Source organism: Pristis pectinata, chromosome 4, assembly GCF_009764475.1.
Source record: "Pristis pectinata isolate sPriPec2 chromosome 4, sPriPec2.1.pri, whole genome shotgun sequence".
Taxonomy (NCBI): Eukaryota; Metazoa; Chordata; class Chondrichthyes; order Rhinopristiformes; family Pristidae; genus Pristis; species Pristis pectinata.
In genome coordinates this window covers 34,182,200-34,202,409 of record NC_067408.1, presented here as the reverse complement: position 1 = coordinate 34,202,409, position 20,210 = coordinate 34,182,200, and the positions used below count along the sequence as shown (strand labels likewise).

General features: G+C 37.3%; 1 protein-coding gene across 8 annotated transcripts in view; it reads right to left on the bottom strand.

Moving 5' to 3' along the window:
* The window catches only part of pdlim7 (PDZ and LIM domain 7), a 112,692-nt gene that overhangs the window by 77,729 nt on the left and 14,753 nt on the right, over window positions 1–20,210 (bottom strand). For all 8 annotated transcript variants that reach the window (XM_052013763.1, XM_052013769.1, XM_052013764.1 and 5 more), the window contains one exon: window positions 9,277–9,428. In XM_052013763.1, the coding sequence (XP_051869723.1) occupies window positions 9,277–9,428 (152 nt within the window). The remainder of the gene's footprint in view (window positions 1–9,276; window positions 9,429–20,210) is intronic.

The window sequence follows — 20,210 nt, the reverse complement described above, 5'->3', positions numbered from 1 at the left end:
TGCACTACTTCACAGCCAGGACAAGAACTGCCAAGTTTGTCAACAAGAACATGAATCAGGAAAAGATCTGTTCACAAATTGTTGCCAATTGTAGCGACTAAAATTAAATTGAAAACAATACAAATACAATAGAGAGCCTAGAAGACTATAATATACAAAAATAGAAAATAATTTCCAACCCTCTTTTCTTTATATTAATATTTTATGCCACAAAATAACCAAAGCACACTTTTCTGTTTTGAGATGAAATGCATGTTTTCTTCAAATATTCATGCAGAGACGTGCACAATTTGGGCACAAGTGAATTATGCATGTTACTACAATATGATCAAATCACTGAACCTTTTTCCACTGCCCAAAAATCTCTCTGCTTGAACAAATTTCCTGCCACAATAATGGCCATGCCTCCAATTCTCAAATGTAAGTATCTTTCAATTACATTAGAACATAGAACAATTACAGCACAATTCAGGCCCTTCGGCACACAAAGCTGTGCCGAACATGTCCCTACCCTAGGGATTACTAGGCTTACCCATAGCCCTCTATTTTACTCAGCTCCATGTACCTATCCAACAGTCTCTTGAAAGACCCTATCGTATCAGCCTCCACCACTGTTTCCTGCAGCCCATTCTATGCACTCACCACTCTGAGTAAAAAACTTACCCCTGACATCTCCTCTTTATCTACTCCCCAGCACCTTAAACCTATGCCTCTTGTGGCCACCAATTCAGCCCTGGGGAAAAGCCTCTGACTATCCAGATTGAAATAAGAATTTCAGGAATAACAGGACATATTTTAGATATATATTTTTTTAAGTATCTAATATATTTTGCATCACTTTAATGCCCTTTCTACAATGAGGCACCTTAATGCACTCGCACTGTAACAAAATAGGTCTACACCCCTTCAAGAACCTTCACCATCTAACATGTGTACATTCTCATTCAGCAGACTTCAGAATGAACTTCTCCTAGCTTGTAAAGAATAGAAACAAACAGGTGAATCTTGCCCTTGTTTCTGGGAGAGTTAATGCCAATATTTAATATAGAATGGTTTTTTGGTCCAAGATTTTCTTGTACCCTCTATTTTACTGGAGTCTAGCTCACCAGAATGTCAACTTTTGTAAAATTGCCAAAGATTTTGCACCAGTTTAGTTGAAGTAACATCTTGCAGGAGAACCAGCTTTTGCAATATTCATAGGCAATTCGTTTGTATTCATTCTGCAAAACAAACCTCAACTAGGCTGATCCATACTGGAACCTCAGTCACCATAGTCAAATTGGTTTCAGCCTGTTCCCTCTCAAAGCCTGGTGGCCCACAAGTGCAAAAAGAAATCTGGCAAATATACAGTGGTTACATGCTCAACTGATGAGAAATGTATTTAACATTGGAGAAAGCCATCTGGAAAAAGTGGCATTTGGCACCTTTTCTGCCAGGTTTCACAGGAACAACCTTCTAACAACACTCAGTAGGAGAATGTCTACACAGACTACCTTTCCACACAGCAGTCTTCACTCACAAGTGTGACCTCAAAGTAAGGGCATTTAGGGAGTTCACTCGTGTCCTTACAATTATATTCCCGCAACTAGCTGCCATAGTTTGCTTGCCCAAAAAAAAAGGTGCCTTTTCTGGACACTTTTTTAAAAAAATTCCATGCAGGTTCTTTTGCACCTTGTCCAGGATTCTGATACTCCCCTGCCATCACTGAGTACACTCATTCCTTGCCAATACCCCTTATGAGCTGGAAAAGCTTTATTTGCATTGTGGCGACTCTTTAAGGGCTGCTCCCCGAGGTTAGAGCCAAGAAATTGAGCCAGTAGCAACTGCCAGCTGTGAAACAAAATACCTTTATATGAGGAAGGGCAATAGTCCACAACTTTTGAACAGGCATTAGCAAATTTTATAGAATTTTCAGAACTTTTTAAAAGCCAGTGTTAGGAAGCACATAATGACATTTTTACTTCCAAAAAGGGTACAAATTGCTACAAACTCGGACCTCAGCACTGGTCTTAAAAAGCCTTGACATTTTAGCTCTAATCACTGCATTCTGAGAAATGTCTCACACATTCCCTTCTCAAATTAGATAACTATTCCAAATATACTCACAATAGCACCAAAGAACTTCAGTCATTAGTTCCTACTTTCATACTTTATGGCATTCATGTTAATCATGACATTTCTGGTGCAAAATATTTTAAGCAATCAAATCCCTTAAATTAATGCAGCCATCATTGGCCATTTTCTGCCCATTAATAGAAACATTCATTGAATAGCCTAAATCCGAATTGGCATCTATTGGTTGATATTCAAACAGAATGGCAATTTCTTGCTATATATAAGAACAACGGAAACTATATTTCTTTAGCGTGTCCAAATGTGACAAATCTAAACAGTACGTACTGAAATAAAGAAAAGGCAAACTAAGTAAGAACTGATTACATTTAAGGCCTTCTTGCATAACAACTCTGGCTGATAGACAAGGAAGATAGTTCCTTAAAGACTGCTTTGTTGAAATACAAACTACATTCCCCACGTATGCATTTCCATTGAAATGGAACTGGGCCATATAGGGGTGCATGCACAGCAAAACATATTTTACCATTTTAATTAGTAAACCAAGTCCACCTTGCCAGCCTTTTTAATAAAAGGATCGAGTGGAAATGACATTAACATCAGGTCATGTTCATATCTAAAAACCGGTTTAAACATTTTTGTTTTATCTAGCTACACAAAAGATCATGTTCAAGTTCAAGAATTTTCTTCATTACTCTTTTGGCAGTCATTCAACATTACATACTGGGTCCAAGAAAATGAACTAACCCTTCCTGAAAAGTATTGTGCCTGTTATCAAATCCGGTCTTGCAACACAAACAAATGTTATCAAAATTTGAGCCCAATGTGAGACTTATTTCAACTAAATAATGAAAATTAACCCCCAAAATAGATGGATTATCTTTACTCAGAAAACCTCCAGTACTGAAACTGTCCAACCCCTACATTTGGGGTTTGTGGAAGTCTGACTTATCCAGGATTTTGGATTTGATCAAATAAACTTCTAAAGCATTATTATGCACAAATCATGAACAATTATTTATTGAAAGTGTGGCTTCCCTATTCCACACTTCACAGGTAATCCAGGACAGGTGGATACAGAGGGGGATGATGTCACAACAGTGTATTGGTTCAGGGAGGAAGCTTTTCATTAGTTTCAAACCCCTTCCCTCCTCAAAGGATTGGAGGAGAAAAGTAACTTGAACTGATCTACAGCAGCACAAATTTCAAAAAAGGGACATTGTCTGTTAACTAATTTCTTGCAAGTACATTAGGCAAATATAGAGAGTGCTGAATACAGGGATGGAGAAAAAAATCTTTAGCTGGGGTGGGACTCATGGGAGACAAACTTGAAGAGTAGCTGTTTATTTTTAGTGTTTATACAGAATTCAAAACAAATAGCTAACTGATGTAATCATTTCTGGAAGAACAAGCCATGAAAGTGAATTTTGAAGAATTAAAGCTAGAATTTAGCTTTCAATTTTATATATTTCTCAGATAATTTTATAAAAATACAATGAAGTAATGCAAAATTGGTTGCAAAGTACAATTTCCCATTTAACTCAGATTTATTTAGGTAACTGTTGTGAAAGACGACATTATTTCCCCAGGGCCAAGTATAAAACAATGTATTGGCATGCTCATTTATCTCGAATTGGTTATATGTAATTAATATCAATTCTAATGTAAAATTCATTTGAATAATAAGGTTAAATATGTCCACTATACATAACTGCTAACATTCTGGTGGACTATGTACAGGAGGGTAATTCTGGAAAAACTCTTATAGTTTAGCATATACAACAAATGGTAGTTGCAGTCACTCCTCACATCAGAACTTAGGTTTGTCTCTTTTCTGTCCAACTAAATTGGATTTTTTAAATTGGTTTTCAAAATATCAGAGTCCAGTTTCCAGATAAAGCAGGACTCATTTTAAGATCAGAGTTTCCTCACTAGTTGCAAGTCATCATGGGGATGACAGTCTGAAACAATGAAATGGACACACACTACTTTCAAGTGATTCAAACATCAACATTTAGAGCATGGAAAACAGGCCCTTCTGCCCAGCTTGTCAATGCCAACCAAATTGCTCGTCCTATTTGCCCGTGTTCAGTTTACATCCCTCTAAACCTTTCCTATCCATGTTCCTGTCCAAACGTCTTTTGGACTTTGTAACTGTACCTGCCTCTACAAGAACTTCTGGCAGCTCAATCCACACACCCACCACCCTCTTTTTAGAGAGAGTTACCCCTCAGGTCTCCTTTAAATCCATTACCTCTGGTTTTAGACTTCCCTACCCTTTCTATGTCTCTTACAATTTTATAAACCTCTACAAGGTCACCCCTCAGCAGCCTCCTACGATGCTGGGAAAAAAAGCCCCAGCCTATCCAGTCTCTCCTTTTAACTCAAGCCCTCCAGTCCCAGTAACATTTCCTCAGCTAATTAAGGGAAATATAGAATTGTTATATTTTCAAGAAGTAAATGAATATTTCTAATTTATAGGAAATTTAAAGTTCACATCAGTAATTCTTGAAATTACATTCACTTCAGTGAGATGTTCTATTGTGCAATAATTATCTACAGCACGTTGAACTAAAGCACCAGGTAATTATTTCGATTTTCTCCAATTCCTGGATGAATTGAAATTAATTTCTTTCAACATTGAAAGCTACTAGAAGAAAAACACTAAGATGCTGGAGGAACTCAGCAGGCCAGGCAGCATCCATAGAGAAAAGCAGGCAGTCAATGTTTCGGATTGACCACCTGCTTTTCTCCACAGATGCTGCCTGGCCAGCTGAGTTCCTCCAGCATCATTCTGCTTTTCATTTAGATACCAACATCTGCAGTCCTTTGTTTCTCATTGAAAGCTACTAGTCAGATAACTCAGTTACTAACACCGAGATGGTTTGGTACCAGGAAGTGGTAGACGTCTCCAGTTTGCATCAATTGTGACATTGCTAGAAGAAATTGTGGAGGAAGAGGACAGAGAAACAGAAGGATGGAAGAACAAAATAAAAGCCAACATGCAAAAGACAAAGGAGGCTTAATTTGAATTGTCCATTTGTAACAGCTACCGATATGAATTTTTTACTGCCTAAACCTGGGGATGATCACAACACTATAGTGAGGACTTCTAGCATCAGTATATTAATATCCAAATATTGACCAAAGGTGAAGTAACAACAAATCTGAAGCAATATTATGGTGGTTTCTTTTTCATCCTTAAATTGCTTTCTACATTAAAAGGTTCCACCACCCGTAGCTGTCAATACAACATAGATCAACTGGCTTTCAGTTCTGAAAGTCTAGATTTCACTTTTATCAGTTTAAGTTTTCTAAAGAGTGAAATATTACTTTGTGCCAAAGGTCCTTGTTTTGTAAAACTAAAATGACCCCATTATAGAAATATGCTGCAACACCCCCACGTGGGTGTGTGAAGCATATTACTTTAATATTATTAAAGCATTACATTTTCAGTTGTAGTTACTTAAAATATGTCCACAGCAGAGTATTCTCAAAATCAGTTACCACTCATGACCATAGGAAAAATGCTAGGTTAATATCTCCCAGCTGAAAGTAAGCTCTATTATGTAGATGTCAAGTATGTTATAAATACCTAATTCTCTATCCATGTCCCACAAAACAGATGCTTCCTGTATTCAAACATATCACTTTAATAGTTAGCCAAAAATGCTGAACTGCAATTTTGTTCTCTTTTAGAAATTGCTATGAAACATTAAAGTGAATTAAAACCCTCATAAATGTTAAAGTTTGTAGGATAAAATCAACCATAGTTAAAGCACCTGAAACAAGTAATCTACTCTGCAATAAAAGAATAACAAGTTTTCACGGTCCCACCCCTGGAGTTTGCCATGTCACATTTTATAGTTTTAAGTTACTGGCCTCAAACCCAATGCAATACTACAACATTGTTTGCAATTTAATTCAGCTGCCACTCACTTTAAAAGGTAGCAGGTTATGAGTACTTGTGAGTGTCAATGCAACTACTGAATACAACAGAAAAGGAAACTTCAAAATGCATTAAAACTTCTGATCAAGAATATCAGAAGAAAATAGAACATGAGCGGACACAAACAATTTCTCAAATCAAACATCACTAAGGACTAATAACTTTCACAACACCAAATAAGCAACCATGACTTCTGAACCTCATTTTTTTTTTATCCCTTCCTCCCTGGTTCCTGTTCCCCTTCACAAGGGCACAGAAACTTTACTAGGAATCTGTCAAACTAGCCAATAACCCCCTTGACAACAACTTGGGACTCTCATGACAAGGAAGCAATAGTCGATTAGTTCCTGCAAGCAGTAAAGGGCATATTTGAAACTGGAATTCAACTGATTCTATGGCTCACTCTTCGCCAGCTAAACTCGCTGGAGCAATCAGGAAAGTCTGAAACTACTTGGCAACCACAGACTTTTTTATTGCAGGTGTTTTTAAATAAGTCTTGTTTACTGCATTCCCCACCATCCACCACACACCCCCTTCACAACCCAAAGTTAATCCACTCTTCACTTTCCTATTCTACATCAATTTAGATACATAAAAAAACTTGCTGCCTTTTCCATTTTGGAAGTATGCAGTGCATTCTATACTACAGTATTACACTAGCCTCTGAAGTTACACTTGTCCATTCAATCACATTGTCCAGCAGTAAAATAAATCTTTCTGACAGCCAAAAGTTTCTTTCTAGATTAACTAAATATATCATACATATAACCATCAGTCAAAATGGTTCAGTTATTATATTTAGGTCTACTCCATGTCCTTCAACAGGAAAATGGAAGACCATCATGTCAATTCCTCAAATGATTTTACATTGCCATAAATTGCTATGACAATTCTCTTAATCCACCAACAATAAGCTAGATTGCATTGGACTTGGCCCACACCTAGTGGCGAGAAACATTTAGAAACAGTGATAAAAAGTTAATTCTTCTGAATATTAATTAACTGATGTAGTTCAACTAAAACTGCATATTATGGTAAAGCTAAAAACAAACCGAACTACTTAACCTTACTTACCTTTCAATGAAGGTTAGCAGACCCACTCAAATAAGGCTGGAGCAATACTGAGGGGTCAGATAATGAAGTGTATCCAGCCTGTCAATTCAAGTTATATCAGAATGCCCCTGTATTCAATGGTGTGCCCATGGACAGAGCAGAAGATTTCATGTGAAAGTTCTGAAGCTAAAAGATACGCTCCCAACAACTACCTGGAACTTCTCTACAGAGCTGCTAGCTATCCATGCAATCTGGCCCATTATCACCCCGTCACCATTCATTTTAATTGAATCTTGAATTGCCTTTCTTGATTGAAAAATGGACATTGATCTGTTGCTGCAAATCAGAAGACTAAGCACAAATCCTACCGTAGAACTCGAGTACAATTTAAACGTATTCCTCAGTACAATATTCTAGAGGCCTGCCTTGTCAACCAAGCTAATCCTCCTGCATGATGCTAGTTGATAGGATATGCAAAGTGTATCTTAGACAACACAGCAATACAATTTCTCAAAAAGGTACACAAGAACTGGATGATTAGGCAGGTCAACTCAGTTGGAAACAAAAAACCATGCACATAAATTAATCAAAGTTAATCTTCTATTGGGCTTCACAAAGCCAGGAGTTGCCCAACAGTAACTTTGATGACATCACACTGTCATACTTAAATTACAGCAGTGGAAAGAAATATAATGCATTCCACACATGAATATTACCCACAACAATATTTGATGTTCTCACTTGTATCCCTTTTGATTTTAGACCCAATCGTCAGTGTGAACTGCTTCAACCTAGCAGGATAAATTTACTATGTTGCAAACTGCTCCAGGCACGTCCCACAAGAGGGCAAAAGATTAAAAACTTAAAAATATTAACCCACAAAACATCTTAAAATGGTAACACCCCAGGAAGTTGATTAGCTCACTGTGCATGTGGCAGCTCTTTGATAGAGCTATTTATTTAATCTTCATTCCCCACAGCTCATCTTTTCCCTTTAAATATTTATCTAATTCCTTTTGAAATTTACCATTGAATCTGCTCTTGCCTCTTTCAGATCACAAATTTCACCAATATCCCACATAAGAAAACGTTTTCACATGCTGCCTTTGGTTCATTTGCAAATTACCTACAATTTGTGTCTGGTTACCAACCCTTCACCACCAAAAAGGTGTTTCACCTTATTTATTTGGTCAACTCATTCAAAATTCTGAACATCCCTGTTGGACCTTCTTTTAGCTTCTTTCACTAAGGGGAATAACCCCAGCCCACTAGCATCTTCACATAACATTATAGTAGCAAGTGCTTCTTTCTGCTCTCTGAAGCCTTTACACATTTCAAGCGTGGTGTCCAGAACCAATCATGTACTCCATCTGAGGCCTAACTGATATTCTATAATAGTTTCTCCACAACTACCTTGCTTTTGTGTTCAATGCCTTGATAAAGGTCATCAATCCCTTAAATCTTCTCAACTGCTTCTGGCCACTTTCAAGATTTGCATTCATGCACTTTTGGGTATCTCTTTCCATTCCCCACACTATCCCGTTAATATTAAACTGTTTAGTTCATTTTTGCCTACCTTCATTCCTTTCACCAACATGCCACACAGTTAGTTATTTAAAATAAAAATCAACTCAAAGTAGCTGTTTACAAAATGTAGTCGAGATCTTGTGGTTTGGGGAGGAAATTTTGTCACTATCTTCACTCTTTCTGCTTTGTTATCAGAAGGACAAAATGACAAATGTAAAGTAATTTTTAGAATGCCGCTATAAAATATGGTGCAAGATACAAGCTTGAAAACATCTTCACATAACAGAACTCTTTGAAACGTTAGCCTGTAAGCATGTGAAATGAAAATTGTGAAATACAAATACATCCATTAACCAATGTAATACTCCTCCATGACCCTAAAAATTCTGGTTAAAATTGAAAAAAGCAAGCAATTCATGCAATGTTCTTTCTTCAAATTCCTCCACATTGAGCAGAAGATTACAAACAATCTTTGTTCTTAAATATTTGAGAAAAGGTCATTGATCATATTCAACCACATGGCATAACTTCACACCAAATTATAATTATCTCAGTTTACAAGCAGACCACTGGATTACGAGGAACCAGGGTATGCAACTGCCATTCCTACATCAGCACGATTATGTTTACAGAGGTTACAAGTCACATTCTCCATCTGCATTCTTCTAACTTACTTCCCCAGGGAAAGATTCAAGATCCCTGCACAGGCCTTGATCTTGTTTTGTGCCTCCAGATGAGTCATTCCTTCAGTATTTTCACCATCAATGGATATAACAGTATCTCCTACCCCGATATTTGCTTGGTCTGCCTTACCACCTGGTGTGACCTGCAGCAAAACATACAATTTTGATGTTTAGTACAACTTAATCCTAAAAATAAACAGGGCATTATTTAATGTAATTACACTCACATGACCAAATACACTCCCCACAAGCTTCTCATGTAAGTAAATGTATACTTTAGAATTCCTTAGCCATCAGAATTTCATTGAAAGCAAAAATCTTCCAACTCACCTATACAGTACATTGACACGTTTTAAAAAGTGAAAAATCCTGAAGACTGCCTTATTTTGTTTTGTTAACAGGCATATATTGGGATAGAGAAAACTGCAGTTAATTCATGCTACCATGTGAAGGTGACCAGAAAGGTATCCTGTAATGCCAAAGGGTTGAACATGGGAGCTCATTAGATTAGCTGTTGTGCAGTGTAGGTACAGTTAGATCACTATTCTCATTTGGTCATGTAAAACAAGAAATGTTAGATGCCGATGACCCACTTATGATTGCACACAAAAGCCCAGTGAAACACTGTTGCCACAGAATAAGTCTTGAGGCCCACGTATGGCTCCCAAGGATGGGCACAGAATAACCTGTGGCCAGAGTTTGGCTGGAATATTGTATAGTTAACAAGCTGAGGGTTAATTAACCATGGCATTTCAAAAATGTAATAAGTGGATCGAAAGGAAGTGGAAATGAAGAAGAAAACATGTTTATCATTAATCAGAATGCATTAAGCAACAGTTATTTGTGTTATGTTATGGGCTCCATAAAATTCACCTTTCATTGTTTTCAGAATGGGGGAGGCTTATTCTGGTCACAGGATGAAAGCATGTGAAGTAGATGAAAAAAAACATTTGACATTTTGGGAACTGCTGATTACTAGGATTTAAGAAGGTGCCTGGAGGTGCTGATAACAATAGACAACTGTAGCTGTTTAGCAGTTTTTGCAGAACTGAATCTAGTTACCATGCACCAACTTGAATATAAGATTTAGTGTGTGCAGGTTGCCACAATAGAACACTTCAGGGTGGCTCAGGGACTGAGGAGAGAATTCCTAGGGTGCATTTATGGAACTTGAAAGGTTAAGGTGTGATTTAAGATATTAAAGCGAACTAATCAAGCAGATAGAAATATGTTAATTGCATTGAATGTGGAATCTAGGACTACAAGGCATGGTTTGAAAATTTTAAGATAAAGGAACACTACACAGAGCAATGTAGAAATATGGAATTCTTCTGTAAACAGTTATAGACAAGGTCAGTTAGGTAATTTTAAATAAGTTGTTTTTTTTAAGATTTTGTTAACCAAATGTAATAAGGGCTGTGGGAGAAACACTTCGGACACAGAATCATGTTCTCAACAAAAAGGGGCTAAATAGTCCCTTACTTTTCCTGGTATGCAAATAGATGAATTATCCAATTATTCTCTAATTGTAACAAAGGTCATACTTAAAAATTACTTAACAGGTTGCATAAAACTTAGGGGTATCAGGGCAAAGTGAAAGGTGCTATTAAATCAAGTTTATTCTTTAGATGACCCAAATGGACCAGGAAAGGACCTAATTTACTTTCCTAAATTGTACTTGGATGTCAGCCAAGACCATTTGAATGAACAAGGTACTTTAAGAAACATGCAAAAGTCACTTGTCTAATTGTTTGAAGAGCATTATTCATTTCTGTATTTTCCCATCAAGAAAACTGAAAAAAGCAAACAGGCAAATTCCTCATTTCTTTTTGTAGTTATTTAAATTCAGTCCACATGGGCTAAAGGGATACCAAGCAGAGCAGATGTTCTTGTGGGAGAACATGTCAAATCTTATTGAAATGAATTGCAAACCACAAATTAGACTTGCTTGCATCAGAAAGTAAAACTGCCACAGATACCTGTCATCTTTTGTAATAGTCTGTGAATGCACACACAAGGTTTTAGTTTATCGGGGTTACCATCAAATTTTAATCTGGATTTCATCGCCCATTTCCTGTAGATGATGATTATTTTCAGACATTACCTCACATTGATTACCTCACATTGATTCCAAATGCTTTAAAACCTCAACTCAGAGAAATTTAAGTATTACCAAAAGTTCTACAAATGTGTATTAATATAGTGCCTTTTGCAATCTTAGGACCATACAAAAGAATATTCAAGTAGCTTTGAAGTAAAGTCATTGCACTAAAAAGGAAGCAACCGGATCACACCCAGCAGGCATTCTCAAAGAACAAATGTGATAATGACCAGATAATCCATTTTTAGATGTTGTTTGTGTGATGAACATTGGCAAGGACACTGGGGACTGGTCCCCTACACATTAAAACACCACCATAGATCTAATCCCAGCTCATAAATAAACTGCTAGCTCTGATAAAATTTTCATTAAACTTGTATATTAATCCTAATTCCCACTTTGCAGGTGCTGCACAGCCGGCTGAGTATTCCCATTATATATCGTTTAAGGACCTTTTACAAATTACTTAAGTGGGTAGCTTGATCCTCAGTTTAATGCCTCATCTGACGCCACAACACTCTCTCAGGACTGCTGTGTCAGCATAAATGTTTATATTGAAGCTCTAGAGTGCAACTGGACACCATAACTGTGTCAAGTGTGTTATCAATTGAGTCATGACTGATGCTGTAATTAAAGAGTACTCCCTACCACTAAAATGTTTAACTTCGATCACCAGTGCATTTATATAATTGTCATCATAATAATTGCATCTAGAGTAAAATATTTACTCATTTTAAAATAGTCTATACGTTATTGTTACAACATGCAGCATTCAACATTTTAGTATTATTATTCAGCCAGTTATTTAAGATTCTACAATGACAAAATTAGTAGTCCATCACATCCATACACAAGCAGTCAACCCCTAGCCTAAAAAACATTGTCTAATGTAGGCCACTACAACCAGACCAGTAACACACTTCTCCCTTTCCATATACAAATGCAAAAAGGACAATAGCAACATATTTTTAATGTAAACCAAATGGAAAGTTTGGATATTTGCTACAGTGCTATAACTCCAATTTAATAAACAATTATTTACTAAAAAGCACCACTGCCCAAGCACAAATATCCACTTACAAAAAATTGCAGGAGGAACTCAGCTGGTCAAGCAGCATTTGTGGAGGTAAAGGGATAGTTGGTGTTTCGGGTAAAAACCCCGCATCAGGACTGAGATTGTACAGGGGAGATAACCAGTAATAAAGAGGTGAGGGGGAGGGTTGAGGAATGAGCTGGCAGGTGATAGGTGGAAGGTGAGGAGGCATTGATGTGCAGATGGAGCCAGGTGGGGGGAGGGAAGGGTGGGAGTAGAGACAGGTTGCGAGGTGATAAATGGAAACAAGGGGCTGCAGATTATAGCATTTGATAAGTGGAGACAGACAAGGGAGGGATAGGAGACCCTGTAGGTTGACTGCAGGGGAGGTCTCCAAATGGACAAGGGGGAAGAAATTGGGTAACATGGAGGTTGGTATAGGGGTGGGGTAGGGTAGGGTGAAAAGGGCAAAGGTGAGAGAACCTGGGTGGATCAGAAGGTGGGAGAAAGGAACCCGGGGTGGTGTTAGTGATTTGCCCGAAATTGGAGAATTCAAATGTTCATTCCACTGGGTTATAGTCTAACTCAGCAGAATACGAGGTGTTGATCTTCAAGTTTGCGTTTAGCCTCCCCTTGGCAGTACAGGAGGCCAATGACGAACAGGTCAGTGTGGGAATGGGAACAAGAGTTGAAATGGCTTGCAACTGGAAGCTCAAGATGGCCATTACGGACAGAGTGCATGTGCCCGGCAAAGCGGTTGCCTAGACTATGCTTGGTCTTGCCAATGTAAAGGAGGCCATATTGAGCACAGAGTGCAACAGACAAGACTTCAGGAGATGCACATGAAGCTCTGCCTCTTCTTAAATCATCTACTTGCAATGTGATTACCAAATGATACAAATTGCAATTGATCTATACATTGTTAATCTTGACTAAATCTGATCACCGAAGGTTCAATCTAATGCTCCAACAATCAAGGTTCAGGGTATAAAAATTATCGCATCAACAGTCCACGACTGAGGTACCAGCTCCAGGAAGAGCAGTTTTTAGAAACAAGCCAAAGTTTGCAAGCAATTTAGGAAAAGAAAATCATATTCCTTCAGATTGGAAGCATTAAAAAAGCAGAAGGTGAAACCAATGCAAGGATCACCTCGAATATCAGTTCTATTGTGTATTTACTGGTGCAATGTAGGAAATGAAACTTTTATTCTGTTATACTCATTACAAAATGCTTAGTGTACATCACGTGTAGTCCTCTTCTGGGCTATGTGTTAAAAACAGCAAATTCGTATCAGCAACAATGACCAGATTAAACTTTAAGTGATGCTGATAAAAGGAATAAATATTAGTCAAGGTGTCGAGAATAACTGCTCTGTTGTTCTTCACAATAATGTAGGGGGATCATTTACATCTAAGGAGCAACCAAAGTCTTAGCTAAACTTTAACGAAAGATTGTATTTGAAAATGTGCAGTGCTCCCTCAATATTGCATTGCAGAGTTAACCTAAAGTTTTCTTACACAAATCTCTAAAGCAGAGCTTGAACTCACAACCACCTGGTTCAGAAGAGGACTACATGTGATATACACCAAGCATTTTGTAATAAGTATAACAGAATATAAGTTTAAATTTCTTCCCCACCTCAACCTTGACATTACTCATAAATCTCACCAAGAAGTGCTTCACAGCAAGCTCCTTAATGCAAAGAGAGCAATATAAACAACGCAACTACAAACAAAATATCTCAGACGAGAAAAATGTTAAGGTTCAATCCCAAACAAGTAACTATAAGACAGTAATAACAATCTTCCATCATTACATCATGAGCAATTATATTTCAATGACACGGTTCTGACAAAAATACCTAGAAAGAATTTAGTCATTAATCTTTGGAATCTACATTTTTGTTATATTTGCATCCAGCTGCCCCATTCTTAACTGTGTACTGTTGAAGCTAAATGTACATTTGTACAAGGGGTTACAAATGCACATGGTGGTGACAGCCTATCCTAGTTCAGCCATCAGGCAAAAAAACAATTTCTTTTCACATAATTTCAAGATTCTTACTTCCAATAAGCTGGATGATTATTCCATGCCAAGTATTCGTTGCAAAGCTGAATTTCTGAATGTGGTCCAAATGTTTACCTCTGCCTAGTTTGAATCCATATTCCACAGTTTTCCTTCTGTAGTTTAATTTAAACCAAAAATGAAGAACATTTACAATACTTAGATGTCTCTACACCACTTGCAAACACAATTACTATGTTTCTTTGTGAAAGGTAAAAAAAATCTTGCGCCAGGATTCTCCAGTTATTCATCATAACTTAAACTTCTGACATGTGCATTATACTATGGCACTTCTTTCATTGCTTCAATGCTTACATATCTCGCTCATTTCTTGAGAACTGGAACAACATGCAGTTTGAGGTGTTAAGTATGATATTATTGTCCACTATCATTTTGGAGACCAAAAGAGTTTAAGTGTTTTATTACAGTGCTGGAGTTACCCAAGTCTGCATATTATCTGTCATCAGCACAGGCTCTGGAGAAGTCACACAATTCCCACAAAAAAAACATCAATGCTCCTGAGGATTTGGGTTAATCTTCTTTAGTCTTGACTATGTGAGGTTCTTCATCACATTTTTAACCCAAGGGGCAAATATTCAGACACAGTTGCCAAAGAACTTCATTTAGAATCTGCTTCATCAATGCCTTCAATCACAGCTGCACCTCAGGAAACATTCTTCTGCATCATATAATTACATCATTCATCATTCTCATTTTACTTCAAGTTGAAATTTGACTTGCATAAAACACTGCAGACATATGGAAACTATATAAACAAGGAAAGTTCAAAAGTAGCAAAATAAAAAAGGTCAAAATTAAGTTAATTCTTTGCCACAAAAATGTTTCTAAAAGATTAAATGAAAACTATTCTGGCACAATTTAAAGAGATGCTGTTTCATGTTGTACTATTTAGGAAAGGCTTCAGGAACTAACCTCTCACATCACAAAGAATAAGCTCCCTTGCTGGCTCAGCAAATTCATCTAGTGTTTGACTCAAGTGCACTACATTACAACACCTACATGAATTTAATATCCATCTTTACTTGTAGAAAAGATGAGTGTTCATTGAAACAAAATTGGAAGCAATATGAAGATATTTCAAAACATCACCAAAAACAAACAACCTAGGATCAATTTCTAGTCTATTTTAGCCAAGTGGCACTGTAATTGCCCTCAGTACCCTTATTATAGGATCTTCACCCACAGCTGGATTTGGCAAAGAAATCACGTAGCCGTACATTATTGAAAAATGCAAACTATTCATTATGACTCCAACACATACATTGGTGTGAAATAATGTATGGTTTTAAATATCAATAAGTAATAATTCATGAGCAATGATAATGGGGTTAGCAAATTCTTTCATAAGGTCAAAAAAGCTAATTGTTTCAAATAACATTTTCATGTGAAAAGATGTACCTTTATGTTCTTTGAGCTCAAATTTTCAAATATTCAATAGCAGCACTTCTAGTGCTGACATCACCTCTAACCCTGGTTCTGGCACAAGCAACAATGCATCTATGGAACAACTGAAAACTGTAGTACAATGGCTGACATAAAGTGTTCAGATAAATACTCAAGAGAAACTTGCAATCAACTCCAAGAAATTAACAGATGTGAGTTACTTCTCGATAAATATTTATCTGTGCAAAGATTTCTTTCGGGGGTGGGGGGAGTGCACATCAACTTCGTTCATGATCAAGAGGGTATACAAAATTGACAAACATCCTTTTTTTTTTACTTTTTCCATGTTCCATACTTTGGGCTTACATATTCCTTAATTACTCTATCAAAATGGAAACAACAACTTTAACGTTACACTATTACCATTTATCAATACAGTGTTCCATAAAAATATTATGGTAAAAGGGTAACACAACAGGTCAGTTTTACCAAAAAATAAGTTAGTGAAGTCACAAGAGTTTACCATCACGAAAAACCCAACTGTGTGCTTGGAAAATACAGGCTAATCCACAAGAAACAATATGGATTTGTGAACAATCTGGTGTGCTAACCACTCCAGCTGAATTTGAGTCACCAGCATTAATAATAGAGAAACATTGAGGTTTAGACCCTTTTAAGGATGTTGAACATACATCAAGTCCTTCTGTAGAGTGGATGCTTCACACTCATTTATACATTGATTGAGATAAAATTTTATCTGCCATTCCTAAAAATGTAAAAAATTCCAAAAAATGTATTCTTAACAAAACTGTTGATAATACAGCATTGGAACAAACTTCAATTATTATTTGGATTAAACTGTTCTAACACAAATGTTAAAAACCCAACTTAAGTGATTTTGTTTTAAAAAAAATTGGAATCATTAAAAATGGCAGAAAGTGAAACGTGTATGCTAGAATCACCTGGAACATCAGTTCCACTGTGCAGGCAATATTGCATTTACTGCAGTTTAAGTGCCTGTTACAATTTAGTATACAGTTCAAACTAAGTTAAAATAGCAATGAAACTGACATTTCTACTACAAAATAACTCAATACCGTGATTATGTCCTCCATTAGTCATTATACCAGCTTTTTCCAGGTACAGGCACTTTAAAAATTGTTATTCTTGATTTAGCATAATTATTAATTACCAGCAATTGTTAGTCAAAAGTGCCACTATGAATCACAAGCTGCAGTTATGGTTCTACTGTTTTGCCTTAACAAATACACAGCGCAACACAGAAGCATCCAGGAGAACCTGGAGTTTAAATCTGCTGCTAGTTGTAGCTCAGTTGGTATAACTATCACTCAGTCAGAAGGTAGTGGATTCAAGCCCATTCCAAGAGACTTGAGCACAAAATTCAGCTACTTCGATGCAGAACTGACAGGGTGCAATTTTAGCACAAGTATCATCTGTTAAACAGAAGCTTAATCTGCTCATTCAAGCTGAGATAAAGATCTCATGGCCCCCTCGTACTCTGGCTAACATTTAATAGTGGTTGAAGATTACAAAAATGGATTACCTGGACATAATCACATGCTATTTTGGCAGAGTGAAAATAAACTGCTTTAGTTTGCCCATAACAGTGACTGCACTTCAAAAGTACTTGTATATATGCAACACCCTAGAAGAACTTAGACATTAATAATTCATATTTTAATATTTGATTATTACATGAAGCTCCCACTGCATCATGGGAGAACCATGCCAGTTTGCTCCAGGGCCTTTTGTTGTAATTTTTGTCCAAGGACTGGTGCAGTTAAAATGTGCCAATCACAACAGTTTAACCATTAGAGCGTGTAATCCAAAACACATTTCAGTCCTACACACTAGATCCAATTGACATTAAGTCTGCATTTCGTAAAGTGGAAGAGGGTACCATTAACAGGAATATTCCAGCATGAGTGTGGGCATCCCAACTGATATGCACGGAGCTGGACAATCTGATTGACTAGGTCAATAGAAGAAATATCTTGTGCACAAGGGCCAAGAAGTGCCAGCGAGGTGGTGGCAGGCAGACTGCCTGTAGTGTTGCCCAGAAGATCTGGTCTCCAGGCAGGTCAAAGTTGAATGACCTCACACCTTCTCACCAAAACACTTCACAGTCAGCTAAACCAGATCCCCTTTGCTCATGGCAAGACAGTGCAATCTGAAGTCAGGCCACCTGGGCTCAGAGCTACTGATGGTCACCTATTACAGCTAATTGCAAACGTCAAATAGTTAAAAATGCATTCTTCTACCAGTTCTGCAGCATCCTCTGGGCCTGATTACAAGTATTCAGACAAGCAATGTCACATGAAAAGAAAAGGAAAGGAAACAGACAACATTGTTCAGTGTTTTTGGATCTGTAAGGAACTTTTCTCAGCTGCTTACAGTTGGCTTTGCAAAATAAATTTGAGTTCCTCACTGCAGCAGTTTATATTTATCAAGTTGGGTTTATGATCAATTTTGTTGGAGGAGGAATGAGCAATGGGAATGTTGTGAAATGTTCAAACTTCAGGACCAAATAGCAACAAGGACTTGCTATTTCCAGGCATGGCCTTTTTCTCCATGCCAACCTCAATCTAATGGAATAGTTAATGCATCTGAACCTCAATGAGACAAGATGCTCACTGGCAACACTTTCAAAATCTATTAAATCCCCTTATTCATTGCACTTCATTCAGGAGGTACAAGCATGGCTCTTGGAAGTGTTGAGGAATAGACCCCCTTGCTCAGAACACTTTTTCCTTTGACCCCTCTCTTGCTCCTGCAAGAGCAGGAGGACAAGAAATAAAGGACTTGTTGTTAACAAATGGAAGGCTTCATCTCCCAAGTACTCTGCACATTCAGTGTATTGCATTGCTCCAAATTTCAATTTTGCTGATTCAAAGAGAGTAACTGCTCTGGTTGCCCAACAAACTTAGAATTTATTGGCAATCCGCTTAACTAGTGCAGGTGAAGGGAATTGCCCCTAATGTTCAGTCCTGTTTTCCTATGTGGCCCACAGCACTTTGATTGCATACATTAGATTCACAGGGGAGGAATGAAACATGCAATACACAACAATCTAATATGATCCATGTTTCAGTTGTGTGCAAGACCCAAAGCAACATGCACAGAACCAGGCAATCTAGTGTTTCATCATGCATGAGGTTTGTTACAAGATGCTGATCACAATTGCTTCCACTACATTTCAGTCCCATAGCTTTGAGTTTCTAGCTGGGAAACTTTTTATTTGGATAATGTCAATTAGTTGCTTCAACATTCTCCAATTCCTTTTGTGCTTCTGGCTTTGCCAGGTAAGTATTGGACATCCATGACTTAACAAAAGGCACCTCACGTTTACAGTCAACTCCAGGACATGTTGTCTCAATCATCATAACCATCATTAAAAAAACTGCATAGTAATGGAAATACAAATATTGGGGAATATGTTGGACTATTTGGCGGAAGGATTGGCAAACATTTGGTTAATGTTTGTACCATTACAGGTGTTGCTCCTCTGGACTCCATATTCAGTAAATAATGCTAGAAATCTGACTTGTAGTTCACAGGCAATACCATGGTCTGAATTTCACGGATACTGCCAGAGCAGGTGTAGGCTGCCTTGGAGAAATCAACCATGACACAGGGCCTTATCACAGCAGGTTTTCCCTTCATGGATGCTGCCTGACCTGCTGAGTACTTCCAGCATTTCCTGTTTTCATTTGAGCTCCCAACAATGCAGGCAGGAAGCACGAAACATTTTCAGCAAGAAAAGCATCTCTCAATATTGAGAAAGAAAAGTTTTTTTTAAAAGCCAAACTTGAAGCTGACATTGTGTCAGTCAATAAGAGGCTTGTTTAGTTAGCAACTACAAGATACAATGGATATAACAAGACGATCCATGGCATTTAATGCAGAAACAAATTAGGCTTCCAAATGAAAATTACTGAAATTAGTGACAAGTTTACAGTTCACTTATAAAATTAAGTTTGATTGCTTAACAGACTACTCTACTTGATGCAAAATATTAAGTAAATGAATTTAAAATGGACTTAGACCAAATACTTTCCCATAGTATCTGCTCAGACATCAAAGCACATTTAGAGTATCTATAAATCTACCACAATACAAGGAAACAAGATAAAGTCCTAAACTTGCTGTTTCAATTACTTATTGTTTGCCTTCCCAAAAAATATTTTTTTCAAAATAGCTAATTCCATTAAAAACAGCCTCACAAACACTGTTTTTCAGCTCATCTTGCTATAGAAAAGTGAATGTTTCATATTAGCTTTTCCTCATAAATTTAAGCCGTC